The 23,078-nt window shown below is 44.2% G+C and overlaps 1 protein-coding gene across 1 annotated transcript in view; it reads right to left on the bottom strand.

Moving 5' to 3' along the window:
• Positions 1-10,439: 10,439 nt before the first annotated feature.
• LOC123081990 (uncharacterized) overlaps positions 10,440-23,078 on the bottom strand; it is a 17,362-nt gene continuing 4,723 nt past the window's right edge. The window contains exons 2-5 of the mRNA XM_044504461.1: positions 12,382-12,511; positions 12,163-12,258; positions 11,390-11,507; positions 10,440-10,476 (exon numbers count right to left, since the gene is read on the bottom strand). Coding sequence (XP_044360396.1) covers positions 10,440-10,476; positions 11,390-11,507; positions 12,163-12,258; positions 12,382-12,451 — 321 coding nt within the window. The 5' untranslated portion in view covers positions 12,452-12,511. The remainder of the gene's footprint in view (positions 10,477-11,389; positions 11,508-12,162; positions 12,259-12,381; positions 12,512-23,078) is intronic.

Raw genomic sequence — 23,078 nt, 5'->3', positions numbered from 1 at the left:
CACACCTAGACGGAGGAAGTACTACTACTCTGTAGCTTGTGGCGTTGCACGCATGGACTTCACTCCATTATCGGCTCTACTATAAAAGAAATTCCTCTTGACGTGTTTTTTTGATACGGAGGCAAAAGCTTTGCTTCATCTCATTCATAAAGAAGGAACTAGTAACAAAGTTCGATGAGATCCATTACACCTCCATAGATGGAAGCGAAAAGCCTAGTCTCGCTATATCAAATAACTCAAATGTTCTGCCCCTGCAGTAACCGTCACTAATAAACAGGCTGCTAGTGTGTGTGAGAGGAGCGGCTGACTAGGCCAGCTACTGAGAGGAATGGCTGAATAGAGCACCGAGAGTACCCACAAGGCCACTACGCAGGTGTACTTCCCCTGCATTGATAGTACAGCGATGGTTCTAGAGAACAGTAGTACCCTCCACTTCCAACTGTAGCTCCTTGGCCCTAAGATTCAAGAGATCAAAACTGGTGCACTATACTAGACTAGACTAGAAGTATAGTACATCGCACTACTAGTTGAGAAAAGTAGTACTAGTACTGCTACAGTACGAGTACGTACTCCTCCGTCACATAATGTAAGACGTTTTTTGACACTAGTTGGCGTGTACAAAAAATGACGAAAACATACCCAAAATTTCTTAATCCACGCCAAAAACTACTACCTAGGGCCAAATATTTCTTACTAGTGCTATTGTTTACAGTATAATGCAATCCCATAACGTTCCATAACCCCTTTCTTTCAAAAAAATCTCTTCTAGAGAGAAGATTGCTATTTCCACGCGAGCTTCTCATAGGGAGACATCCATGCTGCAAGCAGAGAGAGGAGAATGCTGGCGGACATCCAATGGGCTGTATGGGGCATTTATAGCTGCTAGCTCCTCCCATCCATGCGCCAAGGGTATTTTCGTCCAGAAAGCATGCAGCGAGCCCTTGCCTTGGTATCCGGGTCTGCTCTTATGCGCAGAGTAAAAAGAATCAGAGGGAGTACTAGTAGTAAATAATAGCCTCACCCCTTCGCTGAGGAACGATCTATAGTTGGAAGGGACGAGGCCCTGCGGTTACTACGCTCTTATCTCCTCCTCGCCAGTCCCCCCCCCCCGAAGAGAAGGCAGTTCGTCGGTGCTCCCATGGATTCGCCAGGCAGTTCTCCTCCTCGTCGGGGCTGGGAGACCTTGGACGACAATCCTGTGGGAGAAATCACACGCCGCTCCGACGTCCTCACTGCCGCAAGACTTGGTGCTTCCTGCACCAACTTCTTCAAGACGCTGCTTAAAGAGGCCATGCTTGTTGGTCTTCCATGCGTCCTTGAGGAGAAGGTTCTTCTATGGGACAATCCTTTGAACAGTGCACCGCTCCCTGGCCATGGTTGCACGTTGACTCCGCTAGAGTTGCCGACGTTGAGAGGTAGTCGGATTTTGTCCGATGAGCAGGTCAGTAATGGATTTTGATCATGTAGTACTTAATTATTCCATTTCCATCCCATAATTTCTCTGCTGCCCACCGTCTTATATATAGGTCTGGGTCGGTGCCAACGAAGATTGGCTTGCATACCTCCGGCCGGATACCACCATCATTTTGCACAACATCCACAACAGTGCGGCTGTTCTGGTAGACCCCTTCTCCACCATTGGGATCATCCTTCCGGACAGGCTGGGATTGAATACATATGATGATGCCTACATGAGATTGAATAAGATAGCAATTGCGGACCCGCCCACAAAGCAGTGCGGCTACGACGATAACTATCTCATCGCGGTGTTTGACATAAGGATTGACATCAATGCAAGAGGCAGTAACGGCAGAGGCTGGTGCATGTTGGCGGCGGCAGATTTGTAGCCCTACACGTTCGAAGACGCCGTGCACCATCTAGGCCGCATCTTCGCGGTGACAAGCCAGGGGACTTGTTTCATCTAGTTGCCAACCTATGGTACGGGAGATTACAAACGGAATGCACAAACCATCATTTGCATCCCTAATGGTACTCCATTATTTTGCAGGGACCAGTCATCCCCCGATCAAAATAAGATCGCCGATCCTGGATGTGCATTTGCATCCGCCATTCGGTCTAACCTGGAACCTTGTAGCTGACTTTGGCATATTGGGATCAACTATCTTAGCAGTCGTTACCCATGGTACCACTGATGTGCAACATGGTCACACAATCTACCACGATCGGACCGTCACCATCTACCCAGGTATTCCATTTTTTAACCCTCTCGCCTTCTCTTTCATTGTTGTACCAGTAGTATACTTTGTAGTACTAGTAGGAGTACTTTTTACCTTGGAGGACGCGTATAGCTAGCTAGGCCCTTGAAGACTTGAACCCACTAGCTGCCACCATTTTTGTTTTTCCATGTCTTACTATCTCATCCATGTAGCCAAGAGTGGCTATATATAATAAGCCGGTTATTTTACTTCCTCTATACTGGAGTAGTACTATTTGCTGCACAGTATTACTGACCGCCATATTTGAGCACAACATTATTATGAATGGACCTTAACTATGTACATCACCATGTGTCCAGATCTGGATGCCGCGTGTACCAGATGAACGGCGCCGAGTTTGACCCCCATGATGCTACGTGGGTGCCGAGGAACACTCTTGGAGAGTACTCGCTTTTCATCGGGACAGCTACCCCATTGTGAAGCGGATGCCACCTTCCGTGCACGACATGGAAGGCCAGCCATTCATGAAGCATTGTTGTGTCTTTAGTGCACACCGCCGGATGAACGACATGCTGGGACACGCTATCCCTGATTTATGCCGCTTTAGCTTGGATGAGTCTCCATCGTGTGGAACCGGACTAGAAAGCTGCGACAATGATTCCCGTTGCCCACCGCTATGGATCATGCCATCCATGAAGAACACCTGGGACTAGAACCTGGAGGAGGACATGTAGCCCATCTATAACGTGTAAGTGGAGTACGGTAATTGTGAACGGTAGCGCTGTGAATATATGTAGACTAGTCATGCACAAATTTATCACATGAATTGGAGATGAACTTGTGTGGCATATTGGCATTTGTCCTTTAGAATTTATTACTGGTAAATGCGTTATGTGTACGTGCAACTTGTGTAGTTGTTGCACGGGCTCCAACACGCTCTTTGAGAAAAAAAAGGTGGCACAACTTTGGATATACGTGACGTGGCGGCATCATATAGTAGCATTGTTCGCTATAGTTGTAGTACACTCCTACTAGGACGACAACTCCTATAAAACCTTGCGCTTGGCTCTTTGCCTCTTCGGGAGGTTCAACAGTTCGTACTCGTGTGAACCTTGCACTTGGCTCTTCGCCTCTTCGGAAGGTCCAACAATGATGATACTACAGTACAATATGCTTCTGACAATCTGACACCGATTGAACTGCTGCATGTCCACCGCGAGGGCGAGGGCGAGGGCGAGGGAGAGGGAGAGGGAGGGGGAGAGGGAGAGGGAACTGTTGTCAAAACCCTCTCCTCGTCATGCGAACCACCGTGACGTGGGCGAGGGAGAGGCGTAGTAAGCAAGATTCTCCTCGTTCGGTGATTTGACGGGACACATCAAAGCAGTACTAGTACTAGTAGTAGTAGTCCATACTGCGTCCTTTCCGATTAATATGGCTTAATTTGAAACAAGAAAAATACAATAGCGGTCAACGTGTGTAACAATATGCTCTTTATGGTCCCTATATATATAGTTTTGCAGCGATTATATGATCACTAGCTCATCGTAGAGCACCGTATTGCACCCTACTGACTGGCCACATAGTCGACGTAGCACTTTGTTGACTGGTTAAATTCTCACCTAGTTTCTAGGTCCCACCTGTCAGTTGGCAGAGCAAAGAAATCAGTTAAACAAAACTTTACGCAGGCGCGACACGAGTCCAACCCTTGCGCGTGAACCACCCTGGCTGTGTATGTGAGTGCATGCATGTGTCCCCCCACAGTCTTCCAACAAAGAGTGCACATCAGCTATAAAACAAAGAGTGTAGTACATGATGTACATCTACACTTGCAATGCATTTAGCCTTTAATCTAAATCGATATTGATTGACTAATGCACCAACTTGTGTTGTAGGTATAAGCTACATGTCTATCCTTAATTACAGCATGCAATGGCCTTCATTTAATCTTCTTATCTCAATGGTCGCATGCACACATAAGTCTACTACTTTTGGGCATTAATTATGCCCTGGTCAATGTGTAAATCTCTAAATGTACAGACTTTCACGGACGTAGGGAGTAGGTTGAGCACTTGAGCGTGAGCGTGTGTGTTGTGTCGTGTGCTGTGTGCCGCATGGGTGCGTGAGTGTTGCATGCGTCCATGTGTACATGGGAGTGTTGCATGTTCCATGCATGCATGCATGAGGCTTACTCCCTCCCATTGACATGTTCATATCTGAAGCTTCCTCTGTTCCCTCCATATGGTGATACTCCCTCTGTTCCCAAATAGTACGGAGTAAAAGCCTCCCTCTGTTCCCAAATACGGAGTATTTGTCTTTCTACAGATTTCAACAAGTGACTAGGTACGGAGAAAAATGAGTGAAGTGAGCGTAGAGGCATAGGGATACTGTAGAAAGGAAGTCCTCGTGATCCATTATCCCCCATCTCGGTTAGAGAGAACCATTCAACTAGTCTTCGGAGTGAAGTGACAATACACGCTGCAGCAGATGGGACACGTAATTAATAAGCTGATCCAGCATGTTGGTGTTACTAAATCAACCTTACCCACTACTGCCATCTCTTCTTCTTCCTCCTCTCTTCCCCATCGTCGGCCGCACACCATTTACCCCCGCTCGCTGCTCGCCCACCCGCGCCATCTTCCTTGGTAGCTCGCGCGTACCATATCCCCCCGCTCACTTCTCGACCACACGAGGAGAAGCTTCTTCGATCGCCCGCCCGAATCCACTTCCCCGCTGGCCCGCAAGCACCGAAAAGCCCAATGGCAGAACCGACTGACACATAGAGCCGTGATTGGAATTCCCTCCCCGGTGTTCTCTTGGAACAGATCTGTAGTCGTATGGACCTACTCAGCACCGTCCGTCTGGCCGCATGCTCGGTGTCTTTGTACCGTCTACTCGTCTGCAACCGGCTGGCTCTTTTCAAGACACCCTGCTTGCTGATGCGTGATCCTCGCAGGTGGCCCAGACACCAACTTAACGATCCTACGGAGGTTGCCGTGGTGCCCCTCGACATGCTACCACTACCCGTCCACCTGTCCTTCATGCGCGGCCACTACTGGACGGGCATGAAGGCCAACTAGATCGTCGTCATCCACCACACCGGTAGTCCGTGGCGTCTCGTGGATACCTACACCCAGCGAGAGATCACCCTTCCATCGTTGCATACCGCCGCCATCGAGCCTCGTGGCCCGCCGGCACTCCTCCCTAATACGCACGAGACGCGTCAAGCTTTTGGCTCGACCTCTGTTTGTAGAAAGTTGTAATCTGCGAAGTGCCCACACCATCAGAAGACTACATGGATTACAAGCTCATTGCCTTGTTTAACATGGGATTAGTCTATCTGGAATCTGGTCGCCATACATGGTTATGGCTCATCATCAATCCTGTTGAGGCAACATTTCTGTCTGATGCTATAGTGCATGATGGCATCGTCACGCGGTCGACGCACAGATTGGCTGCCTATACTGGTGGAATCTATCGTCGTGTAATTGTTCTATCTCATCTCATCTTTACCTTATGAACACGACTGCCTGTTCATTTGTTACAAATTTAGAATGCATAGCATGTCTATAACCACATCATTGCTATATGTTCCTCTCATTTCCTAGATTTTTATGACCACACATGTTATTGTTAGAGTTGATGTGAGAACAATTGGCATCTAATGATTGTTAGAATACATATTATGAGCATAAAATCATGATTGCTATATGTTACTCTCGTTTACAAGATTTTTATAACAACGCATATTATTGCTTAGAGTTGATATGAGAACAGTAGTAGTAAGTGCTATGGTGGAATATGAGTAGGCGCTATCATAGTTGTTTTCCTCTCATTGTTACATGATGTTTGAACCATGACATATTGCTAGAATATGAAAGCCATTGGCTTATTTTTTTAACTTGGGGTATGATTATGACCACGGCATTGCAATTCTCTATCTATGATATGTCTCACTGTTATAATAATCTTAATTCCACACATACTCTGAACATGATTGTTTATTTTTGTCCTTTTAGTCTCCAATTTGAATTGTTGCAGCAGACGCAAATGCGCTGGCCTTCATGATTCCAGGACCTGGAATCATACCAGCCGATGGGTGGTGGTTTATCGCTCGTTCAGCTGATGGCGGTCATTTGATGCTCATTCGCACGTACCAAATTGACCAAACCATTACATCAAACCACATGCAGTACAATGCATGGGGAGTTCGTGACATTGATGGCTATGCCTGCTTCGTGTTCGAGAAAGATCCCAGCTCCGTTGGCCCAGGCGTATTCAACTGGAGGCGGATTTACAGCCTCGGCAACCACTCCTTGTTCCTCGGGCTCAGTTATCCGATCATCCAACCAATCATCGATCATATCACCAGCGATGATTACTGTGCTATGCAACTTCCATTCGCGAGGGGGGCTGTGTTTACACATCATACAATGGGTTTCATGAATCACCATATCCAGAGATTCGTCAACACAACTTGTTGCCAGATAATCTTTAGTGTGTGAAAGGCATCGAGCTTCCATGCGATGGATGGCTTTTGCAAACCCGACATGTGGCGATGTGGTTCATGCCAACAGCAAATATGCACAACTTGATTCATGCTAATATCTAGACTGAGCCATGTATTCTGCTGCTGTAGCACGACCCTCTTTTGTTGGATATTATGTACTGTTGTTAGTTTGAAGCACTCCTCTGGTTTGAAGGATAGATACCTTCCTGGGATCAAGTGCATCGTAACTCACTTGCATAGGATGTGCTGGTAATGATGATGGAGATGCTGTGCAGAAGCCATATATATTATTCTATTACCCTACTTGAACTGATGAATTCAAGCGGTTGAACTGATGAAATTCGAGTGGTTGAACTAATGCTTTCTGTTGCTGTTAAAAATCGTCTTCTTTAGTTCATTTTTTTTGCAAATTTTTTTGTCGAAATGGGGCGTGTAATATATTGTTGGAAAGCTCTTGACATCCACTTTACAATCTTATAAAAAATTTTTGCAAAAAATTATCATTTAAAAGCAGTTTTGAAAAAACCGTTTTTTTTCAAAATCTAAAACGCGAATCGTATTTTCGACTTAATTTTCAAATGGTTTGTCGGAATTGAGCAAATTAGATGGCGTTGGAAAGCTTGTTAAATCCGCATCTTCCATATATCTACTATTTTTTCAAATTCTTTATGATTTAAAAGTAATTTGAAAAACAGTGAAATTCTGGGCGAAATGTTTTTTCACTGTTTTTTGCAAACGGTTTGTCGGATTGACGCAAATGATACGGCGTCGGAAAGCTATGGCAAATGCACAACTTTTGCGTATAGAAAGTTTTTTCTAATTCCTTATGGTTTAAATACGAATTCAAATACGGTTAAAATTGGTTTTGAACACGGGTTTTTAAAAAAGTTTGTTGAAATGGGGCAAATAATATACCGTTGGATAGCTATCGAAAATGCGAAGCTTAGTCATGTTTAACATTTTCTCTACTTCCAAACCGTTTAAATGTAATTTTGAATAAGGTAAAACCCATTGTGTTGTTTTCTCATGTCTATAAAACAGAGTACTCGTACTGATCTATGTCTATGTTTGTACTGAGGTATTTTTCGCAGAGTAGTTTTGAATGGTTTCAAAAAAAGAATACTTTGAACGGATGTCTTTATGATTTTGTACTTGCTCCCATCTTTTTAAGAGTAATTTTGAAATACGGTGAGACTCATCGTGCTATTTTTCTTTCTGAAAGAAAGAGTACTCGTACTGATCTATGTGTGTGTTTGTACTGAGGAATTTTTCAGAGTAATTTTGAATGGTTCCGAGAAAAGAGTACTTGCACTGATGTTCATATGGTTTTCTACTCAGCATGTTTTCACATACAAACTTCACTTTGTTTTTTGGGTATCATAGTCCCCGAACTTGCATGGTTTATATCGTTGAACTCAATGATAGTTTTTCAAAAGGAAATAATTTCGTGTGTTTGTTTTTTTAACTCAATTTTCTTGCAAGATGTTTTGGACTTCTCTTGTTTTGCGACTTGAACTTTTCTCCATTTGATTTTTCATTGGGTTTCATTTTGTATGAGCTTTTTTCTCAAACTTATCTAGGATGTCGTGTTGAACTTACAACTTTTTTAATTGTGAACTTGTTGTTTTTTTGCAATGCCAATATTTAGAAGAGCAGGGCGAGGACAAACAAAATAATTTCGTGTGTTTGTTTTTTTAACTCAATTTTTCTTGCAAGATGTTTCGGACTTCTCTTGTTTTGCAACTTGAACTTTTACCATTTGAGTTTTCATTGGGTTTCATTTTGTTTGAGCTTTTTTCACAAACTTATCTGGGACGTCATGTTGAACTTACAACTTTTTTAATTGTGAACTTGCTGTGTTTTTGCAATGCCAATATTGAGGAGAGCAGGGCGAAGACAACAATGAAAGGAAGCTGCGTGTGGTGATCGTGGAAGCACTATAGGGCTAAGCCACAACGGTGGTTGATGGCAAGGCGGCATGACACGACATACGGCGGAGAGGCATGGCGGTGAGTGGGCGACGCACTGACATGACACTTGAGATGCGCCTGCTGGACTGACCTCCTTGTCCCATATGAATGGATCAGTTGCAGAACATGGACATTTTCTTGGACGTCAACGTCACAGAATACCAAAACCTAACAATCTTTTGTTTTCTCAACTGCAAACTGGATCATCCCCTATTTCTCAACTGCAAACTTTTGTTTTCTCTGAACTTGTCGTATCCTCAAGTTTGAATGGATGTAAATACTTTTTGCCACACTGCTCTAGATTTCAGTATGGTACAACCTTGATGAGCCGATGTACAAGAACATGTAAACAATGTATACTTCAGTACATAGCGCACCATTAAATTGCTCCACAACCATTTAAAACTGCATAAAAACCTGCCAAAGATGCATAGTGCACCATTGAGGTATTAACCATTCACACTTCCTAGATCCATTACGGTGCATCTACAGACTAAAGGTACGTGTACAGAAAGAATGTGAAAATAGAATCTGAATCCCTCTCATGCTTTACTACTTGCTATTCTCACATTTATGTCATTTTTCACATTACTTCTTCCTCTTCTACCAGGACCTCTTCCCATGCTTCTCTCCTTTTTTTCATCCCTGATGATGATTGGGCTTCTTGATTCTGCACCCAGCAAGCCCAAGATGTCTGTAAATGAAAAAGAAACCAACAAACATTGCACAAAAAGATGTTGTTAATAGGGTTGCAAGAATGCTAAAAACACAATATAATTATTCAGTGTAATTTCACTATTACATTTTTAGTAAAATGTGATTCAGGATCCATGCAAAGTAAAGTAGCATCTATTTTCGAAATGGATGGTTATAGGTTTAGACAGAAGTTAAGTTTCAGGAATGCCCTTACAGCAAAGCAAAACTATGTATCTTTTGCCTCAGGACTTAGTTCATTTAAAGCATAATGCACTAAAAAGAACACACAAGTTGAACTGAAAATCAAAATAAAAGTTGGGGTAGCATGCCTGAGAGGAAGGAGGTCGAGGGAAGCAGGGCGCACAGTGGGCGAAGGACACACAAGGAAGATGAGTTACCTCGTCGCTAGGCTGCTAGGCGACCTCCATCATGGAGGTCCTCGGGGTTGTGGAGTGCATCAGCAACGAGTGATGGGGCTGCGACAGGGGACAGGTTGGAGCATGCACGCATGGCGACGTCGTCGATGTGCATGAACCTGTTGTGCAGAGAGATCAAGTGTAGTACATTAGTCTTGCTTCATTTGAGCTAGACAAAAGCATGAGAAAAATGTTAAGTTTTTTGGACGGCTTTCCTCTTTTTCTTTCTCCAATTCTGCGCCACCACTGCCACCATCCTGTATGCAGGCGTTAAATTAGTTGAAGCCATCAACACACACTTCCATGAGATTTTGCTACAATAAGTCAGCGAACAGATCTTTCAATATTAAACCAAAGGCACACTTATTACCCAGCACTCTTGCTCAGTTCAGAGCATCATCAGTAACATAAATATACGAAAACTTTAAGACAATATAGAACTACTAGATTGATTTGATTCAAAATTTTATTTTCAATGCATTGTAGGCAACAGCCGGTCCGAGTCAGAACTGATGTGATTTATTCCATCGAACTGATACGGAAGTTTATCTATACTGTTCTGTTTTTAACACACAAGTTTTGAACTATTCCTGCTTTTTTCGTTATGAATTTATGACATTACATCAAACAACTTGCATATGCCAAATAGGAACACTGAGGACCAATACCTTTATCACATATCCATCAGGTAGCAAGGAACCTCATCTGAACTTGTATAATAGGAAACAAAATAAAGTCAGATGACTGCACCCCAAAAGAACCAGTGTAGCGGCGTGCACTGGTGCTGGCAGAAGCTCGTGCGTAAAGGAGCATGGCAGGAGAGCTCGGATGGAGAAGGGAGGAAGAGCTGAACTGGCGTGACCGCCATACCAGGACGGGCAAGGGAGGAAGTAGTGCGTAGGGGCGCTGGGGGCTGGTTCTCGGCCACGCAGGTTGGAAGCAGTGCGTCGGACGGCGGGAGATGGGTGCGCAGGGGGGGTGCAGAGTGCCGGGAATAGTTGCCCATGGAGGTGGATAGGTTTGGGGGCGGCGGAGGTGGCTGGTCGGAGTGCGACGGTGGTGGCTGGGTCCGAGGGCGGCGGCGGTGGCTGGGTCCGGGGGGCGGCGGTGGTGGCTGGGTCCGAGGGCACCAGTGGTGGTTGGGTCCGGGGCCGATGCCGGTGGCTGGGTTCGGGGGCGGCGCCAGTTGTTGGGTGCGCGGGCGGCACCGGTCGCTGGATCTGGTGCATGGTTAATGTATTTATCATGTACTACCAAAGTGGCTTAATAAACAATAGTGACTATACACCGCACCTAATTCCATACAGAAATGATAAATGCTAAAACAACAGCATCTGCATTTTGAGCTATGTCTAAGCATCACAAGAAGAAATTGACACAAATATATTAAACTGAATTGAAGTAAACCAAATTTAGAAATTGAACTGAAGTAGAATTCCTAAGAACTGATGTAGTCTCATGTAGTAATACATGGACTTGATGTTAAATACATTAACCATGTAGTAATTTCGAACTTAATTATAGATCATCCCATGGACTTGTTATCTTTCTGCGGTTGAACTGATGTAGATCGTTTTGTCAAACTTCTACTTTCTATTCTAAGGTCTTTTAACGAAAACTTACTTAAGAAAACAGAGGGGGCGAAGGATGTTTTCTGGTATGGGATATGAAGAGGAGGCAAGCAGCTGCACTAGGTTGTTTTTTGCCTTTCGCTGTCCTTCGCTGGGCGCATCCATGGCCACTGTAATACATAAGGTGAACACAAGTTCAGATTTAGCGACAACACAACATGGTCAGTTCAGTACCATAGATAAGCAAACAGGGCTGAATTCTTGTAAGCATAATAAAATAAGTAGAGTGCACATATAATTTTTCAGGATTTCCTCGATGTTCTGCACATTAAAGTTGATGTACTGAAAAGAACGCAAAATTTGAACTGAAAATCAAGTAAAAGCTTAACTCTTATATAGTTCAAGTAACTGTTTCATAATTATATGTGTTAAACATGTGCTACACATAATGAACTGATACATTTTTTATCAGTGAATTTTTGTAATATATGTATTAGAACTTCTAACAGTATATATATACATCATGTCATAAGCAAATAATATGCATGATTTCCACCAGACCATACACTCCAACCAGCCACAATCATACGAACATTCCACTAAAGATTTGTCTCTCATATCTTGAGAACATAAATAATACTAGTGATCCTGCCAACCATGTATATTAAGTGGTCAGCACATTAAATGCCTCGACGAACTGCACTCGTTCAGTCTCCAAATCAAAAAACCGGAGGCTAAGAAGAGGCAAAGCCAAGAAAAGTCAGGAAACACTTCATACATGTAGAACAAAAATAGAGAGAGAGCGAGAGAGAAAGAGACTCTAACCATTGCGTCCTTGACCGACCTCAACGCTGCATTGTCGAACGGCCTCGATTGGCAGTGATGAACGGACTAGGGCGGCGGCTGTGAACCACCTGGGAGCTGCGGCAGGTAAGCAGTAAATCAGATCTTTAAAACTTCAGTCCAAGCTACACATTTCAGTCAGTAGTTGAAGTAATACTCATAGAAGACTGAAGAGTAATTTGTGGAAGATGAGGGGCTGACCTGCGGATCCCATCGGTGAACTGACGAGCTCACGAATTGAAAGACTGATATGCTCTGCGCGAACTGACATGCCTTGTGCTGTTTTTTCGTCGAACTTACTAGCTCTGTGAGTCGAACTGTTGCAACATCCCTATGCATCACTTATCATATCATATAATACTTATAAATTGAGTTGTTTCAATAACACAAATTGAACTTTTTCTGTGATTATTTTTTAACTGATGATAAAATGCGTAGTGAACGGTACTCTTATTGTACGATTTCTCGCGAAACCATGTGAGTATACTCTATCCACATCCATTCCGGGACTTTGTTTCCAAAGAGTGGAAGAATTTAGGACAAATGAGATGCTACTATGGCTCGATGAGCGTGCATTGATTAAAGGGAGTGCTGATCATTCATGTTGCCCTGGAAGATCAGAGCCAGCAAGTTACCAAGGATGAGGATTCGTTTTGGTGCTGTTTATGGGACCGTTACGCAAACATTTCTTTGTTTCAGAACTGTCAATAGAATTATGATTGTCTAATTTGATAATCGGATTCAAAACTGAATCTATATATCTGGAAGAAAGGCAGCACATCAAGAATGCTTGATTATGTAAAATTTGTCAAAGAGAAGCTACTATCAGAACTCATGTACCCAGTACAAGTTTGGTTTTGAAAATAAAATTAATAGTACAAGAGATAAGTAATGAGCTAATGCAGCTCTTGATAATGTTGTTCTAATTCAATGCTAGGTAAGCAAGAAAATATAACATTACACGCCATCGATGAATAATGGTAGTACAAAATGTTTCTTTTTCGCACATTTTTTCTGGGTTAGGTTCATATGGCTAGTTGCTACCAAGGATTCAAGTGATCTCTCAGTAAAAGTAATTTTGTACTCCCCATGTTGTAATACCTGGACTGTCACATCCCTGGTCCTGTTATGCACTAGGCTATACCTCAGGTGAGCATCATGTTTTAATTCAAATGAAATTTGAATTGAGGAATTTTCAAAGCCCCAGAAACCTTCTAAAAATGATCAACATTAAAATCTCCTCAAAGAAGTCCAAGAAAATGTTCCTCTTAGTCTCTGAAAATATTGCAAAGAGGTAAAACTCAAAACAATATTTTTGGTATATCAGAGTTAATTATTTTGGGCCTTTGAATTAAATAAATAGCTATTTGCATTGGATATATATTTGATATATAAATAATATATGTCCAATAATTACTGGAACATTTTATGTGGTTTGGTATATTTTAACTCTAGCCACATAACTATTTGCATTCTGTTCCCAGCTTGCACCGCCATTGTGCCATTCTACCATGGGTCTCTTCCATTTCCGGTGATAAGCAAATTCATCCATTACGTTGTCTTCAACAAGGTAATCCACATCATCCAAGTCCGAGTATGCCATTCTACCGACCCCCTCCAAACGATCGCCCGAAAATTGCCTTAGGCTGGTATGAAGAGTTTCAATGATCTCTGAATCAAAAGTAATTCTTTTTGCCACTTAAGGGGATATATCTACGAATCACCCCCCCCCCTCCAGGATGTCTCGTTGAGGTATCATGGCAACTCAACTCCTCGCTACGTTGACAACCGTTCACCACCTTCTTAGGTGTGGAATCGTTGTCTACCTAGTGAACCTTCGTCATCTGTTCCACTCCATTCCTCTAGAGGTGTGCTTCGTCTCTCAGCTCGAGAGATGTTGCTATGTCCCATTTCGTGAGTTAATCCTGAGTTGTTCGTTCTTTGAGAAGATTAATTCTTCTAGAGTTTTCCTTCCCTCTTCTTGTCATGTTAGTTGGAGTTCTCAGAGCAAGACTTCGAGAAAATGATGGTGAACAAATCAACGTTCATCTGAAGTGCACCCTGGATCATGAAGATTATACTAGTTTGCGTTTCCCCTTCACCTTACCCTACGCTTGAATCTCGGGACGAGATTTTTGTTTAGTGGGGGTGAGTTGTCACATCCCTGGTCCTGTTATGCACTAGGCTAGACCTCAGGTGAGCATCATGTTTTAATTCAAATGAAATTTGAATTGAGGAATTTTCAAAGCCTCAGAAACCTTCTAAAAATTATCAACATTAAAATCTCCTCAAAGAAGTCCAAGAAAATGTTCCTCTTAGTCTCTGAAAATATTGCAAAGAGGTAAAACTCAAAACAATATTTTTGGTATCTCAGAGTTAATTATTTTGGGCCTTTGAATTAAATAAATAGCTATTTGCATTGGATATATATTTGATATATAAATAATATATGTCCAATAATTACTGGAACATTTTATGTGGTTTGGTATATTTTAACTCTAGCCACATAACTATTTTCAGGATTTTATAAAATGGTTTAGTATTTTACTAAACTAAAACAACACAGAACAAAATAGATAAATAAAAACAGAAATGGAAAGAGAGAGAAGGACTACCTGGCGCTCACCTGGTAGCCCACCTGGCCCAGCAGCACGGCCCAGCCCATCTCCACTTCCCCCCCTGTCGCCTTCCTCCTCGCGCCAGTAGGCACAGGCGCGTGGCCGACGCACGCCGGCGCACGCCCCGGCCACCTCCTGCTTGCCGCTCCACCTCGACACCCCGGACGCCTCCATGCGTGCCACGCCACCCCCTGGAACTCCCTCACTCTCCCGAACTCTCCCCCCCTCCTCTGCTTCCTCTCTCCCTCACTCGCCGAATGGAGCCGCCGCCACCGACGAGCTCCCTTGCGGCCACCGCCACCCCCTAGCCTCGCCGATGCGCTCAAAGGCTCCGCCTCGACCCCCTCTTCCTCCCTACCGATCCACGGCCCTCCGGAAGCCCTGGATGCTGCCAGCTTCGCCGTTCCCCTCCTCGGCCACCGCGGATCGCCGCCGTCAAATCCGCCCTCGTCCGGCCTCCCTCAAGCTCGCCGTCCACCTCTACAGGGTCTACGTGAGCTCTTCGTCCGTTTCCCCCTCTCTGTTTCGTCGTTCGCGCGCCGTAGCTAGGTTATCCACCGCGGCCGAGAGCTTCTCGCCGCCGGCCATGGCGTGGCCGTGGCCACAGCCACCGCAGCTCGCTCCCGAGCCCACCGTCGTGCTCACCGCAACCCCAGGAGGCTGCAGCGCCCTTCCGTTTCCCCTCTTGTGCATCGTAGCGCCGTTCCCCACGAGCACCGAAGCCACCGTCCGCCATTGCTGCTGCACGCATAGCCTCCGTGCTCCCCTAGCCTCACTGTGCTGCTCTTAGTGCTCCCCATGTCTAGCAGGTGCTGCCCAGCCTCTCCATTTGCTCACTGATGCACCGTAGCGACGCGCCCGAGCACCACCGAACACCATCGCCGCCAAAGCTCATCGCCGGCATGAGTTCCGGCGACCCCACGACCTCCCACTTGGTCCTCTGGATGCGCGCGAGCCTGGGCATCCCGTAGAGCCCCTCCGCCGCTCTTTTGGTCATCGGAGGGCGAATCCCGACGCTCTCCGCCGTCCCTGGCCTCGACGGCGACGAGCCTCGGGTCAACTCCGGCGAGTTTGACCCGGGTTTGACCCCCCTCTCTCTCACTGACATGCGGTCCCTGCCCGGCTAATTAAGTTAGGTTAGTATTAACTAAGCTAGGTTAGTTTAGTTACACACTGACACTCGGGACCCACCGGTCAGAGTTTGACCGGACTGTGCCACGTTGACCTGCTGACGTCATCATGACGTCAGGATGATGCAGTAATGTTTTCTGGATTTGTTCTTATTCAGGAAATTCCAGAAAATGCCTAAAACTTCTAAAAATCATAGAAATTCAACCGTAACTCCAAATGAGATAAATTATATATGAAAAATGACCAGAAAAGTCCAATCTATCCATCTGTACTATTTTCATGCATGTTAGAACAACTTATAGGTGCTGTTTAGGACAAATCATATAAATGGCATCTGAATAATCACATATGGAGTTTGAATTTGAATCTTATATTCAAACCAACTTCATTTAATCTGTTGCTAGTTGCATTAGCTCAAAACACATTCATATTGCCATGTCATGAGCATGCATCATATTGTGCATTGCATTGATTGTATTTCTTCTTTGTTGTCGGTATATGTTCCCTCCCGGTAGAGGATGTTCCGACGTTGTGATCGTTGACACTGATGAAGACTCAATGTTATCTTCAGAAGTTCCAGGCAAGCAAAACCCCCTTGTTCATTCCGATAAAACCCCACTCTCTTGCTCCTGCTCTCTTTTACTGCATTAGGACAACAACGTTTCATCTGTTACCTGCTGCGGTAGCTGAACCCCTTTATCCTTTGCATGACCTGTCGTTGCCACAGTAAATAGATGAAACCCACTAGCATGAGTAGGAGTTGTTTGAGCCATGTTGTGCCTACTCATTCATGCTTGTTTGTCATGCCTGCTACTGCTTAGAGTTGAGTCAGGTCTGATTCATCGGGGATGAATCAGAGGTGTGTGAACATGTCCTACTGTGTGTGAGCTAAGTGTGTGAATACGATTTGGTAAAGGTAGCAGTGAGAGGCCATGTAGGAGTACATGGTGGGTTGTCTCATTGTAGCCGTCCTCAGGAACTGAGTTCTGTGTTTGTGATCCATGATTCAGCTACTACCACGCATTGGGCCCGAAACCAATGGACCCTCTCGGCTTCATGATCGCCCTTGTCCTCTGTCCAGGAGTTGCAAGTAGTTTCTGGTGTTTGTAGTATGCTGGAGGCTGTGCGCAGCGCTGACCGTAGGGGTGGGCTGTGATGCGGTAGGCACGTGGCACGGTGTACCGGGCTCCCGTTTGGTGTCTCGGGAACCCTGTTCACATTGTTTGGGGCTGTGAGCGAAACTCCGGCCGGATCTCCTCATGGATGGAACCCGAATAGGCGATAAACCTGGACTAGAGACTTGAGTGTTTAGGTAGGCCGTGGCCGACACCCACGTTGGGCTTCCGCTTGAAGGTTGCCGAGTACATGTCGTGTAAACGGCGGTAAGTGGTGAGAGCGTGTGTGAAGAAGTACACCCCTGCAGGGTTAACATCATCTATTCGAATAGCCGTGTCCGCGGTAAAGGACTTCTAGATTGCTTATATCAGTTCATAGACAAGTGAAAGTGGATACCCTAAAATACGCAAGATAAGCGTGAGTGCTATGGATGGCGTTCTCGTAGGGAGACGGGAGCGGATCCATAGTGGTGTATTGGTATGGTGAATATGTGGACTCGTGTGCGCCACCTCAAAAGAGTTACATTGCAGTCGTAGTTCAGGATAGCCACCGAGTCAAAGCTGGCTTGCTGCAGTTAAACCCCACCACCCCTTTGTTGATAATGATGCATTTGTAGATAGTTCTGATGTAAGTCTTGCTGGGTACATTTGTACTCACGTTTGCCTATTTTATGTTTTTGCAGAGAGACTTCGGTCTCGCTAGTAGTATCGCGTGGACTTCGACGTTTAGCTTGTTACCTCAGCTACGATCTTGTGCCTCGGCAGGATCTGATAGATAGTCAGGCTTCTCAGCCTTTTTCATTTATAGATGTCTGTACTCAGACATGATAGCTTCCGCTTGTGTTTTGATTTGTATGCTCTGAATGTTGGGTCATGAGACCCATGGTTGTAATATCTCGCTCCTCGGAGCCTATTGATAAATTACTTGAGTCATAGAGTCATGTTGTGATGCCATGTTGTATTTGCACATATCGAGCATATTGTGTGTATGTTATTGAAATGCTTGGTATGTGTGGGATCTGACCATCTAGTTGTTTATCTTTAGTAGCCTCTCTTACCGGGAAATGTCTCCTAGTGTTTCCACCGAGCCATGGTAGCTCGCTACTGCTCCGGAACACTTAGGCTGGCCGGCATGTGTCCTTCTTCGTTCCTGTGTCTGTCCCTTCGGGGAAATGTCACGCGATGAATACCGGAGTCCTGTTAGCCTACTACAGCCCGGTTCACCGGAGTCCTGCTAGCCCAGTGCTACAGCCTGGATTCACTCGCTGATGACCGACACGTTCGATGCTGGGTCATGGATGCCTGTCCCTTAAGTCTGTGCCACTTTGGGTTTACGACTAGCCATGTCAGCCCGGGCTCCTTATCATATGGATGCTAGCGACACTGTCATATACGTGTGCCAAAAGGCGCAAACGGTCCCGGGCTAAGGTAAGGCGACACCGTGGGAATACCGTGCGTGAGGCCGCAAAGTGATATGAGGTGTTACATGCTAGATCGATGTGGCATTGAGTCGGGGTCCTGACAGCGTTGGTATCAGAGCTTGACTGCCTGTAGGATTACCAAGCCAAACTGGTCGAAGTTGAGTCTAGAAATTCTTAGTTATATAAGGGAATTGATTGTGGGATGGAACGTAAGGCTCTTTTTACTCCTTATACCTCATGGCCTTCTGATCTGAGTCATCATCTTCTCTTCTACGGGGATTAAGAACTAGGCTATCTCTTCTTTCTATCAGGATCACGTGTTACTAATCCGTAGACGTAAGATTGTTGGGTTTAAGTCTCAGTTTAGTTCCTACTACTTCCGTATGTTAATTTTTATCTCGGAACCTTGATATTGTGCTTCTGAGTGGTTATGCCACCATTTTTGTGAATGTCTCAAATCTTTTCTGAGCATTTACAGCCGTTATGCTGTCCGAGTCATCCCAGGTTTCTAAGTAGTCTGATGCATTTGCAAATCCTTTCTTCCCGTTTCAATGTTCCCATGGGCCAGATTAACCACACTAATCAGTGAGTTGAGGTACTCTGTTACCTTGACATATATGTTGGAGATATTATTATGACCCTAGGTGTCTTAGGGGATCATCTAGTAATTTAGCCATGATTTGTGTTCCCAGTGTGATGATTCTGGCCATCATTCTCGAAAGCATCCCGTGATGCTACTTAGTAATAGGTATTCTGTTCCTGGGTTCTTGAACCCGAGATTCACTCTACCTACTTCATGTTGATAGTAATTTCTAGTGCCTTTAGGATATTAGTAACCTTTGCGATAGTCCTTGAAGTCCGTGGTATCTCCTTCTTCCAACTACCATGAACTACTTATGGCAGAAGTTCCTCGTTGAACTGAACGATCACAACCAGAGTGCTCTTGATGAGTTCTCCATTATATATTGTGGCTCTGCCAGTTCTACCTTTCTACATGGGTTATCCGGAAGAAATATGTTGAACTTCGTTCGACATGCTAAACCATGCATCCACAACTCAGGAAATCATATGTTCTTTTGAGTTGTCCATCTGTAGTTGTATTTGACCCTTGTCCAGCAGTTGATAGTCAAGTTGATGTCGTGCATTCGTGTTCACCGATGCTCGTTGTTCTTGTGGTCCGTCAAGCCGTTCTAGTTCGGAATGACTAGGAGAAACAAACTCCAGTACCTCTTCCATATCCAGGATTGAGTCAAAGAAGTTGTATGCCGCAGATCAAATGCCAATCTAGCTTTTGGTTCTGTTCTACCTTGGAGTATTACCCCTTTATGTCAGAATTGTCATGAGAACTGCACCAACTCTCATGAATTTTGACGTAGTGATACTTCTCACCATCATTAGTCATTCCTCGGCCCTCGTGTTGATGCAACCGGAATACCGACAAATGAATTGAGATGTGTGAAATCAATACTCCCAGCAACCTCGTTGCTGGGTAGTTAAAGGACAATAATTTAATTCTTAGTGTGTTGGTTATTGAATCATCATTCTAAGATTGATCGTGCTACCTAGTCCATTCTCCTGGTTCACTCCTCGATCGATGAGTTAGGATTATTTCAAATCCTTGCTCTATTGATCATATCGTCTTGCCCTGAAAAGCAAGATTATTCTCGAGCTTAGTAACATACCGGTGGTTCATGATTTTCTGAATATCTTCTCAGAAGTATTACCAGGTTGTCACCTGACCGCTATGTTGAGTTCGTGATCAAGTTGGTTTATTCTTGTAAACCACCCCTTCTCCAAGAATCCGTGTTGGATACCCTGAGCTAGTTGGATAAGCTAAACAACAACTTGGAGAGTTGGAAGATAAAAGCTTGTCCGACTTAGTTCATGTTAAGGGATATCTTTTGTGTGTGTGTGTGTGTTGAAGAAAGATGATATCTTCATCAATTGGTCCTTGTGAACAATTGTTGGATCTATTATCTTACCCAAACCTTTGATTGAGTATGGGCTATCATCCAATCAGACCAGAACCAACGATATTCGTAATGTTGTCTTACTCGTGGTTGATCCCTCGAGCATACACCATTATATCTTTTGGGTCTGACCAATGCTATCACTTGTTCACTTAACTATGGAATTCCTTTTAAAAGGAAACCCAGATGAATTGTTGTTGTGCCCATTGACAACATCCTTGTCTTCTCCATAATTTTGCTGAACATTAAGCTAGTGTTGGAAACTTTTGAAAGCATTTGTTCATGCTAGCTCATGAAGCATATGTTCGGATGTAAGAAGTGACTTCCTCTAGTTCATGTGCATTTGATGCAAGTTGCCGCCGTGGACTCGAGAAAGTCAATGTTGCTTCCTCTGGAATCATCGCAAGTCAGTCATGCACACGTGCGAAGTATTCTGTGGTCTGGAGACTTGCAACCTTCATTCCATATGTGTATTCTAGCACACCAAGCCACTGATTGATTTGTTCAAGGAGAAGGAGTTCCTTCATAAGAGCTAATCCGGACTTATGTAAGGACTTCGATACCCTCGTTGATGGTTCCCCCTCCTGAACTCGGTAGTGTTTTATTATAAGGCTACTTTGTGGTCATGCTTGTCTTGGACAACGTGTTCACATGTTTGTAGCAGAACCAGCTCATGTTTTGGAGCTTGCTATCGTAGTTCATCTCCCGAGAATCCCGCAACGTCATCTCGTCGATTTGTGTTGCAAACTTCCGTTTTTCTTCCTAGACTCGATGAGTCTGGAATATCCTGACACCAACCAGATCTGAATCTCAGGCAGATATGATGGTTGGAATTTTTCCCAAGAATTATAATATTGGTCGCGCGATAACCGGTAAAGTGGATGTCGTGGCCAACACACCCAGCCGGAAGACCTGTTATTATAATATCTTGATTGAGGAAGTTGGCCACCTCCCCATAAGGATTTCGCAGGATTTACCTCCCTAGTTGTTCCTTATGGATTCTTGTGCTCCCGAAGTCCGACCTTTACTTGATGTTCTAGATATCAAACCATATCTATGAATGGGTTACACTAGCACATCAAGAAGAACATTAGAAGCGGAGTGCTAAATGTCTCTCGGTCGATCATCCAGATTTTATTTCCTTGGCCTCCCTAAGATGAAATCTGAGAAGTGTTATCTTCCTTTGCATCTGCATCATCCATCATCATTCATCGTGGTAGCAAGTTGTGTTGCCAGGATCCTTGACACGGATATTGGTAAAACCTTGATGAATGTGGAAATGCTCAAGTTCTTGAGAGCATGCACAAGCGCTACGTGTTATCATCGGCACTAACTGGGTTTGCTCTCAGTTTCCTCGGCAATGCTATGACCTATTCAAACAGTGAATTCACTCTCTATTGTTGGGTTCTTCCCCAGTTACCAGAATCATTCCCAGCATTTGCATTCTGTTCCCAGCTTGCACCGCCATTGTGCCATTCTACCATGGGTCTCTTCCATTTCCGGTGATAAGCAAATTCATCCATTACGTTGTCTTCAACAAGGTAATCCACATCATCCAAGTCCGAGTATGCCATTCTACCGACCCCCTCCAAACGATCGCCCAAAAATTGCCTTAGGCTGGTATGAAGAGTTTCAATGATCTCTGAATCAAAAGTAATTCTTTTTGCCACTTAAGGGGATATATCTACGAATCACCCCCCCCCCTCCAGGATGTCTCGTTGAGGTATCATGGCAACTCAACTCCTCGCTACGTTGACAACCGTTCACCACCTTCTTAGGTGTGGAATCGTTGTCTACCTAGTGAACCTTCGTCATCTGTTCCACTCCATTCCTCTAGAAGTGTGCTTCGTCTCTCAGCTCGAGAGATGTTGCTATGTCCCATTCCGTGAGTTAATCCTGAGTTGTTCGTTCTTTGAGAAGATTAATTCTTCTAGAGTTTTCCTTCCCTCTTCTTGTCATGTTAGTTGGAGTTCTCAGAGGAAGACTTCGAGAAAATGATGGTGAACAAATCAACGTTCATCTGAAGTGCACCCTGGATCATGAAGATTATACTAGTTTGCGTTTCCCCTTCACCTTACCCTACGTTTGAATCTCGGGACGAGATTTTTGTTTAGTGGGGGTGAGTTGTCACATCCCTGGTCCTGTTATGCACTAGGCTAGACCTCAGGTGAGCATCATGTTTTAATTCAAATGAAATTTGAATTGAGGAATTTTCAAAGCCTCAGAAACCTTCTAAAAATGATCAACATCAAAATCTCCTCAAAGAAGTCCAAGGAAATGTTCCTCTTAGTCTCTGAAAATATTGCAAAGAGGTAAAACTCAAAACAATATTTTTGGTATCTCAGAGTTAATTATTTTGGGCCTTTGAATTAAATAAATAGCTATTTGCATTGGATATATATTTGATATATAAATAATATATGTCCAATAATTACTGGAACATTTTATGTGGTTTGGTATATTTTAACTCTAGCCACATAACTATTTTCAGGATTTTATAAAATGGTTTAGTATTTTACTAAACTAAAACAACACAGAACAAAATAGATAAATAAAAACAGAAATGGAAAGAGAGAGAAGGACTACCTGGCGCTCACCTGGTAGCCCACCTGGCCCAGCAGCACGGCCCAGCCCATCTCCACT

Source organism: Triticum aestivum, chromosome 4A (genome assembly GCF_018294505.1).
Source record: "Triticum aestivum cultivar Chinese Spring chromosome 4A, IWGSC CS RefSeq v2.1, whole genome shotgun sequence".
Classification (NCBI taxonomy): domain Eukaryota; kingdom Viridiplantae; phylum Streptophyta; class Magnoliopsida; order Poales; family Poaceae; genus Triticum; species Triticum aestivum.
This window is presented reverse-complemented; position numbering and strand designations above follow the sequence as displayed.